The 10410-nt window shown below is 57.8% G+C and overlaps 3 protein-coding genes across 3 annotated transcripts; all 3 read left to right on the top strand.

Moving 5' to 3' along the window:
- The first annotated feature begins 1340 nt into the window (after positions 1–1340).
- Ntf4 (neurotrophin 4) lies at positions 1341–3988 on the top strand. Its single transcript, XM_078033253.1, has 3 exons — positions 1341–1519; positions 2369–2573; positions 3036–3988. The coding sequence occupies exon 3, from the start codon at positions 3047–3049 to the stop codon at positions 3677–3679; it is 633 nt and encodes a 210-aa protein (XP_077889379.1). The 5' UTR covers positions 1341–1519; positions 2369–2573; positions 3036–3046; the 3' UTR covers positions 3680–3988.
- A 1671-nt stretch (positions 3989–5659) lies between these two features.
- Positions 5660–9514, top strand: Saxo3 (stabilizer of axonemal microtubules 3). Its single transcript, XM_040279757.2, has 5 exons — positions 5660–5946; positions 6177–6377; positions 6477–6638; positions 7361–7488; positions 7983–9514. The coding sequence occupies exons 1-5, from the start codon at positions 5791–5793 to the stop codon at positions 8350–8352; spliced, it is 1017 nt and encodes a 338-aa protein (XP_040135691.2). The 5' UTR covers positions 5660–5790; the 3' UTR covers positions 8353–9514.
- Positions 8988–10387, top strand: Lhb (luteinizing hormone subunit beta). The gene is made up of 3 exons (XM_078033332.1): positions 8988–9045; positions 9499–9815; positions 10053–10387. The coding sequence occupies exons 1-3, from the start codon at positions 8988–8990 to the stop codon at positions 10293–10295; spliced, it is 618 nt and encodes a 205-aa protein (XP_077889458.1). The 3' UTR covers positions 10296–10387.
- Positions 10388–10410: the final 23 nt, after the last annotated feature.

Below are 10410 nucleotides of genomic sequence, written 5' to 3' on the forward strand. Positions count from 1 at the left end.
AGAGACCCAGAGAAGGGCCGCAGGCTGTTTCCCGGTTCCTCCTCTTTGAACACTCATCCCTGTTACCCTTCAGGGCCTGGAAATTACACAGCGTCCTCTTCTCAGGGAGTGGATTGTGCCTGGATGGGGGGGAGTGTCAAGAGGTCACAGAGGTGACGGGAATGGTACGTCATTCAGACTGGGAAGTGGCCCTTTCCCCACCTCCAGTAAACAACTGGAGCCGCCCTCTGTGTTGCCTTGGCTGCCATGGGACAGAGAGGGGAACACCCTAATCCGGGGACACCCTTCCTGCCACCTTGCCATGCTATATTTAGGCTGAGGGAGGGGTGCCTGATGACCCCCACAAGGCAGGTGTCGGCTTTCTTTCTAAAAATAGCTCAGAGAAGGGGAGCAGAGTCCCAGGATGGAGGTGTGGTAGGGTGAAGGCCCAGCCACCCATAGGACCGTCCCGGACTAGCTAGCTCCTATCTCATCTCTTAAGGGCTCTCTCCGAGGCCCTGTCCCTCCCCGGGTCCCCTCCCCTTCTGTTGGGATGTCTGCCCCTCTGTCTTCTCTGCCCAGGTCTTTGTTCCCCATCCCTAGGTCTTTGCCAGCCTCTTTCCCTTAGTTTCTGTCCTTTTCCCTCTATTTCTGTGGCTTCTCCTCCCCTCTGCATCTGAATCATTTCAGTTTCTCTAGACAGGTCACCCTGTTCTTAAAACATTTTTGTCCCCGAGTCCTTTAATACCTTGAATTTTTCTTGACTGAGCTCAGGACAAGACCCTCTCCCCAGTCCCCACCCAGGAAATTCCAGGAGACAGGACTCTGTAGGAGAGCCCCCCACATCCACTGTCTCTGAGGCGTCGGGCCTTATCGCTGCCCAAGCCCAGCTGGTTAATGTCTGGCGGGGAGCTCCTGGGAAAGTGGGGGTGAGAGCAGAGGGTGGGAATCTGTCCCCAGATTGACACCGAATTGGCAAAAGACTGCATAGGATCTCAGGCCCATCTCCTGGGTGTGAGGGAGGAGGGCTGGGGCCTGGACCTCTGGATCTGAGCGGGGAGGGGCTGGAGGGCCGGTACCCCTGGATCTGAGGGAGGGCCTGAAAGAGGAGGGCCTGGACCCTGGATCCGAGGGAGGAGAACTGGGTCTAGACACACGAATCTGAGGGAGGAAGGCTGGGATCCAGGACCCTTGGTCTGAGGGAGGAGGGCTGGGGTTGGTACCCCGGGGTCTGGAGCGGGGGCGGGGGCCTGGTCTCCCGGGTCTGAGGGAGGAGGGGCTGGGCCCCGACTCCTGGGACCGCGGTGCGGGGGCTGCGCGAGCCAGGCCGGGCTTCCGAGGTCCCGGCACGCGCGTGCAAGGCGGGATCCCCCGCCCCTCCTCCGCCGTCGGGCGCCGCCCCGCCCCCGCCCCGACCCAGGCCCTCCCGAGCGCGAGCCGCGCGGAGCCGGCGGCCAGCGGGCGTCCCTGCAGCCAGCGAGCCGGAGGAGGAGCCGCCGCCGCACCCGGGGCAGCCGGGGAGCCGAGGAGGGCGCACCAGGTAAGAGCCTCGCGCCTCCTCCTCCGGGATCCCGGCGTCCGGGTCGCCCTGCCCTCGGGTAGGGAGGGGCGGGGGCGGGGCGGGGCCGGGAGGGCGGGGCTTGGCGGAGGAAACTGAGGCACGAGGAAAGTGTCCCAGACGCCGAGCTGGTTGCCCCAGTCGCGACTCGGTCCGCGTCCCCAGCCCTAATCTCCTGGGGGAAGAGACAGGGACCCTGTTCGCACTTTTTTGTACCCGGAGGTTCTAAACTCTAGAACTCCGGGGTTGGAGGAGTGGCAGGCTGGGGCTTAGGAGGCGCCTGGACTCCTTGGTCCGAAGGAGGCAGCTGGGGACCAGGACGCTTAGTCTGAGGGTGGAGACAGCTGGGGACACACTCCCGGTCCTGGTTGGATCAACCTGCGCTCTTTTTCACACCCCAACCTTCCCATCTCCCCGTCTCCCAGCCAGGGCAGGCAGCCACTCCAGGTATGTGCAGTAGAAGTCTTGGGCGGGCCCTGGCCTGTCCCGTGAGGAGGGAACATTCCAGGAAGCAGCCTCGGGGACCCAGGGCTTCTTGAGTGTGGGCCCTCAGGACCTGGGTGTCCAGGCCAGGCCAGCCCCGCCCCCGCCCTGTCTGGGAGATGAATGGGAGGAGGGGAGATGTAATCTTTTCCAGTCTCCTTCATCTGCAGCCTCTCCCCTCCCCTCTTCTCCCCCATCTGCTTCCCATCCTGCCAGAAGCCATCACCTGGGCAGGGAGGGGGGATCTGGGAAGGGGCCTGGCGTTCACTGTCTGGGAAGGGGGTGCTCAGGGGCTCAAGCCCCTCCCCCACCTGCCTATATAATCTGTCTGTCCCCTTCTTCCCTCAGGTGGTTGCCCCCTCCCTCTCCTGAGATGTCAGGAAGGAGGGGGCCACCTGTGTCCTCCACAGGGTCCCCCAGCCCCGGAGCCTCAAGGTGGAGGAGGTGTTGACAGGTCTGGCAAACACCTGCTGCTTCCCAGATTTCTCCAGGCTTCCAGAATGTTGTAGACAAACAGCTATAACCACACCCCACCAGCCTCTCCCAGCCCAAGGTCAGTTTCATACTCAGGAAAAATGAGGACAGACATGAGATGGGAAGTTAGTGGTAATTTGGGGCTGAAAATGGGACTCCCTAGGATTCCAAATTCCAGGTTTCAAAGTTTTGGACTGTCCTCCAAGCTACAGGACTTAGGATTCCTGGGGGTTTTAGAGGCAGGAGGGCCAAGTGGAGTTGCTCAGAGTTCAAACCCCACCTCTGCCATTACTGGCTGTGAGACCTGGTGCAAGTCAATAACTTCTCTGAGCCTGCATTTCCCCATTTGATTGGCTATGAAGTAAAAGTAATTGAATAATTATTATTAATTTACAAGTTGGGCGTTACCCAAGTCTGAGAACATAGGGTTCCCCTAGGGCTTTCCTAGTTCTAGTATATAATCCCCCTGTGGTTCCCACCTTCCGCTCCTTGGAGATCTCTACCTCTTCTCTAACCCCAGCCTCCCTCTGTCTGTCCTCAGGTGCCCGAGAGATGCTCCCCCACCCCTCCTACTCCCTCCCCATCCTCCTGCTCTTCTTCCTCCCCAGTGTCCCAGCGGAGCTCCATCCTCCACCCTCAACACTGCCCCCATTTCTGGCCCCTGAGTGGGACCTTCTGTCTCCCCGAGTAGCCCTGTCCAGGGTTGCCCCTGCTGGACCCCCTCTGCTCTTCCTACTGGAGGCTGGGGCCTTTGGGGAGCCAGCGGGTGCCCCAGCCAACCGCAGTCGGCGTGGGGTGAGCGAGAAGGCACCAGCAAGTCGACGGGGTGAGCTGGCTGTTTGTGACGCAGTGAGCGGCTGGGTGACAGACCGTCGGACAGCTGTGGACTTACGTGGGCGAGAGGTGGAGGTGCTAGGTGAGGTGCCTGCAGCTGGTGGCAGCCCCCTCCGGCAGTACTTCTTCGAGACACGTTGCAAGACTGATGGTGCTGGGGAAGATGGTCCTGGTGCAGGTGGAGGAAGCTGCCGGGGCGTGGACCGGAAGCACTGGGTGTCCGAGTGCAAGGCCAAGCAGTCTTATGTGCGGGCATTGACTTCTGATGCCCAGGGCCGTGTGGGCTGGCGATGGATACGAATTGACACTGCCTGCGTCTGCACACTACTCAGCCGGAATGGCCGGGCATAAGGCCCATGCCCAGAAACTGATCAGGCAAAGAAGAGATCTGGATGCTCAGGGACTTCAAGGATGGCCTGGCTGCTCTAAGGGCCTCAGTTTGGGAACTTAAGTGATCACAAAATCAAAGCTCTCTAATTTTAAGATCTCAGTCCATGCAGGATGTACAACTAAAGCAAATGGGGTTTCAAAGAATAAATAGGACTTCTCCTGAAGGAGCTTGAAAGGTAATCATGGAAATAACAATAATAGCCAATATTTACTGAGTGCTTACTGTTTAATCAGCCCCAATACATTACTGCTCAGATTGGTTCTCATGGATTTGACCATCAGAGGCCCTTGTTTTTTTTTTTAATAACTTTATTTTCATGTGGTGCTCAGGATAGAACCCAGTGGCTCACATGTGCTAGGTGCTCTACCACTGATCCACAACCCCAACCAGAGGCCCTTGGTTTTAAGTTGCTGACCTCTCAAGCTCAGAGGACATTGCCTTACCCACTCTGGAGAGAGGGACAAGGAAGGAATGTGTCAAGAAGTGGGTGGTAGCTGAGTAGAAACTGGAACATGCAAGCAACTAGCCAGAGGACCTTGAGAAACATGGTCTATGGAAGGCTTTTAATTATCTGGGAGCATACTTTCAAATGAGAACTCCTTCTTGGTCAGAGGGCAAATGTTGGCTTAAAAAGGGTATTCTGTTTTGAGGTAGTAGGCCAGCTGCCCATCACAGTGGGAGCACACACGGGGTTGTATCATAAGAGGAACTATCAGGATGATGCGGGATCCTCCAACCCTGGCTGGGGAGTTGGATTCAGGTTTCTAGCTCCACTTTCCTGTACCAACCTCTACCCCACATTGGAAATGGAATATGTCTTAAAGTTGTCTAACTTGAGTAGGCTCTGACAGTTGGCCTGCCCTCACCTGGGATAAGGGCTCAGTGGACACTGAGAGGCTTTGAGTAGGACCAGGAAAATCCAACAGTGTCTTCGAGGTCTGGATGGTATGCGGGGGGCGGTGGCAATGAACCCTGGGCCAGGCTGCAGAAGGCAGCCTCAGTTTTCCCTGTCTGAAGATAGAACTGGTGGATGAAATGATGGGGGGCTGAGGAGGCAAAAGCCTTGACCAATAGCTCATTTTAGTGAGGAGGTGACAAGGGAAGTCCCCACACTCTCAAAATGCCCATGTATTACCACTGCATTGTCCCACACCTGTGTACATGTGTAGGCACTCACATGCATGCATGCATGCGCGCCCCCGCGCGCACACACACCCCCCCACACACCCACAAATTAGGTCCAGCTTTGTGCTAAGGACCTAGATAGCCCTGCCCCCCTCCATGGCCTGAGACTAGCCCCTGGACAGGACAGGGTTTGCTGCCTGTTTCTACATCTCCTTGATTCCTCTCTTTTTTGTCATCTCCCTCTGTCTCTCTAATTTCCTGTGTCTCTAGTCTCTTAGTAGCACATGCTTTCCCACCCCCCTTTTCCCCTCAAGTATTTCCCTGTGGATTTCTCTTGGGGTCTCTTCTCTGCGCTCCCTCCTCCTATACCCAGGTGGAAGTTTTCAGCCAAATCAAAGGCAGGCAGGATGGCTGGCGGCGCCGCTGCTCCTTCAGCACACATGGGTGGAGGGGAGCGACCCTGCGGTCTGGAATTCGTTACTCCGAGGTGGGCAGGCCTGGCAGAGGGGGAGGCATCTGGAGGGTTTGAACCCTATAGGAAAGGGGGTATTTCTGAAGGATTCCTTGATGTGCTAAGAGGTCTCTCTTTCCTCCTGCTTCTCTTGAGTCTGCTTTTTGGCGTCTGCCTCCCTTCTCCCCCTCCGAAACTCTCCGATCTCCTTCTCTCCTCCCCCCCCCCCCCGCCTCCGCCCCCTTCCCTCGTTTGGCCCGCCCCTCCCCTTCCCTCTCCCCCAGTCTCCACACCCTCCCCGTGTATCGGTTTCTATGCCCCTATTTGGGGCCCTGTCCACCTTTCTCAAAGTCTCTGTCTCTATCCCAAGTGTCTCCATCGATCCAGGAGCCGGCTGGTCCTTCATTGGCTGGGTTCAGGGTGGGCGGATTCTGTCACCTGGCAACAGCAACAACAAGCCAGCTCCAGCTAGGCCGCCGGCTGGGGGGTGGGACCATGGCGAGTAGGACCCTAGCCCTGCGCTATGGCCCCCCGTGGTCTCCCATTTCTGGAACCGAGGTGCCTGGATCCTGGCCGGATTGGCATCTAACCAGCAGTGGCGTTGCCCACCACATTATCCCCTCCGCGCCCTTTCCCCCGCCCTCTGTACAGGTGAGAGGACCATAGACGGGCTTAATGATACAGAGACCTGGGTGCTGAGAGAAAAGGGGATTGGGGGTTTGGACCCCTGGCTGTCGGAGGAGGGTCCTGGAGTCCTGGGCCTGAGAGAGAAGGGGTCCGGGAACCTGGATGCTGAAGGGACCACGGGCTGAAGGAACTGGGACAGGGGGCAGGGCGGACTCCTGAGTCTTTTTGGCTCATTTGCTGCGCCTTCTCCTCAGTCCACGGTCGCTGAGCCCCTACCCCCCGCCGCAAGGCATCATTTACACATCTGGGATTTCGACGAAGTCATCAGCAGATGGGAGACGACCTACAGTTCGGCCCATGTGCCCAAAAGCCTGGGTGGGCCCTACGCTCAGCCCAAAGCCCCAGAGCCTGCGGACCCCATGCGTACACTAGGGATTAAGACCTTAGGAGAAAAAGTAAGGTTCTGGGATTCTGGAGTCCATAGGAGGATAGGGTTGGGGACCACAATGGAGTCCCCTGTCCTCACCTTGGTTCTCTGGGTCACCTTCGTGCAGCTCAGACACCGAGGCTGGCGCCTCCCCTTGATCACAAAACACCACAGCAGCGAGACCAAGGCACAGTACAGGGGTTGGCCCAGCCAGGACCAGCGCGTCGTCTCCTACGTCGGGCCCCAGCCCTTGGAGCTGGCAGACCACCATCGCGGGGGCCCTTCCCAGGTAGCGTAGTGGCAGACGGTGCTGGTGCTACCACGCAGAGTTTGGAGCCTCTGGGGCAGGGTCGGAGGGGCTCTGAGGTTAGGGAGCAGGCTAGGGAATCCTGGGGCTGAGCCAAAAGGAATTTTGCTTTTCTGGCATGGTTAAAGGATGTAGAGCCAAAAACGGGATACAGAGGCTGGGGCGGGGCTTGGGCCTTTTGAGGCGGAGCCTAAAGGTGGTAGGGACGGCGAGGCTGGTGCAGAGCTAAATAGAAGCCTTAGGCTGGTGAGACCGGACCAGGTGGCTCTCTGTCCCTGGGGACGAGACTAGAGTATTCTGAGACCGGGTAGGGATGGGAGGTGAGATTAGGTTTAGCTGGCGAGGAAAAGGTAAAGTGGAATTGTTGCCTAAAATACTGCTGAGTTCCAGTAACAGAACCAAAAATGTTTGGTAGTGGAACTGGGGGGAAGGTATGTTTTACTTTGTTGTGGCTGCGGGTTTGGATTTAAATTCCTTGACTAGTAAGAAGTGTTTGGATTGGAGCAGGAGGGCTCATAAAGGTTCTGAATTAAGGAGCGAAGCTAAAGTAGTCTGGTGTGGGATTGGTCGGGAGGAATTCTGATCTAGGGCACAGTAGTAGGGCCTGGTCCAGCAGGGATGTTGAGACGGAAGAGCCTGTACCCCGGGCTTGGAACCGGGTACTTGGCATCTTTCTTGCCCATCCCCCACCCAATCTCCCTCAGGCCCTAATTCCCTGGACGAAGAGCTCTGAGCTGGCTGGCCGGCCTTTCGCAATATCCGACAAGGGAGTCCTGGACCACAATCAGCTCTATCTGACCACCTCTGCCCGAGACTTCCGCTTCTACACTAAGTGAGCCCACGTCCTTGCTAGGAACCACCCTGCAGCACATCCCTGTAGATGCCGGTGGGAGCCCAGTCCTCTTTTCTAACTCAACCTTCAACTCTTGCACACTCAAGAACCGAAGTTCGGACCCTAGCCTCTACCTCCATTAGCATCTAGGTGTTCTTAACTTGGTAGGTTAGGAAGCCTGCAGAGAGCTCGTGAGAGGGCTTTGGATTTGGGGGCGGGGTCCTGATGGCTTAGGGTGGAGCTTCTTTCGGTATTTGAGCCCCCAGATATTCCTTCCCAAGGATGAGAAAACACCAATTTCCAGGCCCTTAAGTACCTCAACGACCCAGGAATCCGGATTCCATGTCTCCGGGTCCCCTTCCTAAAGCTTCTACAAACGTGTCCCTCCCTCGAAAAGCAGAAAGTTCAGGTCTGCGGTCTCCTTCGGATCAGAGGTTTGAAGCTCAGCCTGGTCCCAAGGATGCAGCCCTCCCCATGCTGCCTCCCTCCCACAGGAAGGAGCTGTCCGGATACCCCTGCAAAGACACGCTGACCTACTGGAAGTTCCAGATGCCTCAGGTCCAGGGCCACGGCTCGCAGCGGACACAGTTTTCTCGCTTCTCACTGCCGCCCGGACCACCGCGGGCCCGCTTGCCCCACGTGCGCCCGGGGACTCCAGCCGTGCCGCACCGCGGGGCCCTGACTCTGGCTCAGGAGTCCTACAGCCCCCCGGCGCACCCACTTCACCGGCTTGACCGCTTCTGCCCAGTGGAGGCGCCTTGGGGTGGCCCCCACTGGAAGCCCTTGCCCGGCATCTACAGCGTGCCTAAAGCCTACCGCACCGAGAACTCTCGCTATGGCAGTTTGAAACCAGAGTTAGTCTGAGCTGGCCGGGCCAGTCCAGTCCCCGAACCCACCTGCTAAACTGTGAGGTGGAGCCAAGCTTAGGAGCCCCACCCATTAGGTGGGGCCGAGCCAGACACGCCCACTCCTTTTGGGACTCCAGGAAACTTGTATTGAAGCTGAGCAAAAGGGACAAGTCCTCTGTAGAAGAGGGGGTGGGTCCTAATGTAGTCGGATGAGTTAAATAACCTAAATCACACTCGTTTCTGGGGCCTTAACCTCTGAGAATGTGGGTGTGGGGGAGATGCTCAGCACAGAAATTTAGAAGCTTTCTTTGCATAGAATCTAATACTGAAGCTCCCCAACCCACTCCTGTAGGACTCTACCAGGGGAACCCTGTCTTTCAGCCTGTCCCAGTGCAGCAGAGTTGTGGCTTCAGCCAAGAACCTCTGGCTTAGAGTCTACAGCCTTCCTCCTGTGATGGGCCCAGGGATATTTTTTTGGGGGGCGGGGGTACGGGGAATTAAACTCAGGGGCATCCAACCACTGAGCCACATTCCCAGCCCTGTTTTGTATTTTATTTAGAGACAGGGTCACACTGAGTTCTTAGTGCCTCACTTTTGCTGAGGCTGGTGATTCTCCTGTCTCAGCCTAAAGAGCCCCCTGGATTAACAGGCATGCACAACCACACCCAGCTGGCCCACTTCTTGTGCTTCCAACAGGGACTAGGCTCAGGTCTGAGTCTGTGCCTTCACCATCACTGTGGTGACTCACCCCTGCAACCAGAGTCACCAAGGGGAGGAGCAGAGCACTCCTGTGCTTCCCTGACCTTGTCTGTCTCTCGCCCCCAGGGGGATTAGTGTCCAGGTTACCCCAGCTTGCTGCCACTGCTTAGTGGCCTTGCCGCCCCCACAACCTACAGGTATAAAGCCAGGTAGAGGAAGTAGGGGAGGCATCAAGAATGGAGATGCTCCAGGTAAGATTGTAGGGCCCTTGGGCACCTCCCAACTCCACCCAGGCCACAGTTGGCATAGAGGGAGTCTTGTGACCTGTGAAGGAAGCCTCTTTCTAGCAGGGTGACAACCAGCAGGCTTCCTGCAGGAGGGAAGTGGGTGGAGCACACCTGAGGGTAGGTATCTTAACAACTGGGGCATCTGGGGTCCCTTGGGATGTGGGGTGGACCCTGAGGGCCTGTGTCAGGGATAGAGGATCAAAGCAGAGAATGTTCTGAATGGAGACACTGGGCAGGACCCCTGGTCCTGAATGTGTGTGTTCAGGAGACTGGAGGGCAAGGGCTGAGGTCTCAGGCTGGGCCTGAGGCACTGGCCTTGTCCCAGGGGTTGCTGCTGTGGCTGCTGCTGAGCATGAGTGGGGTGTGGGCCTCTAGGGGGCCACTTCGGCCATTGTGTCGGCCTATCAACGCCACCCTGGCTGCTGAGCACGAGGCCTGCCCAGTCTGCATCACCTTCACCACCAGCATCTGTGCTGGCTACTGCCCCAGCATGGTGAGCTACCCAGCAGGCAGGACAGCACTTCTGGCCTGAGGAGGGGGCTGCCACTTCAGTTGCACACCCACACAAGACTGGAGGTGGCAGCAGGGTGGATGGATGGTCTGGCATCTGGGGCAGGGGGACGGGAGTTAGTGCTGGGTGTGTGGAAAGGTGGTGGGTGATTTCATGGTCATCTGAGACCAAGACTTGATGCCAAGCAGATGCTCATTGCCGCCCACATTCTGCCCCCAGGTTCGGGTACTGCCAGCTGCCTTGCCACCTGTGCCCCAGCCAGTGTGCACCTACCGTGAGCTGCGCTTCTCCTCCATCCGGCTCCCTGGCTGCCCGCCTGGTGTGGACCCCATAGTTTCCTTCCCAGTGGCCCTCAGCTGCCACTGTGGGCCCTGTCGCCTCAGCAGTTCTGACTGCGGAGGTCCCAGAGCTCAACCCTTGGCCTGTGACCTTCCCCAACTTCCAGGCCTCCTCTTCCTCTAAGGGCCTCCCCTCCCAACTCACTGCCCACCCCAGCTTCTGGAGCCCACCCGTGCTCCAGTCCTCCCCACCCAATAAAGGCTTCTCAATCTGCACTCCGTAGGTGTCCTTCTGTGGG

Source organism: Ictidomys tridecemlineatus, chromosome 15 (genome assembly GCF_052094955.1).
Source record: "Ictidomys tridecemlineatus isolate mIctTri1 chromosome 15, mIctTri1.hap1, whole genome shotgun sequence".
Lineage (NCBI taxonomy): Eukaryota > Metazoa > Chordata > Mammalia > Rodentia > Sciuridae > Ictidomys > Ictidomys tridecemlineatus.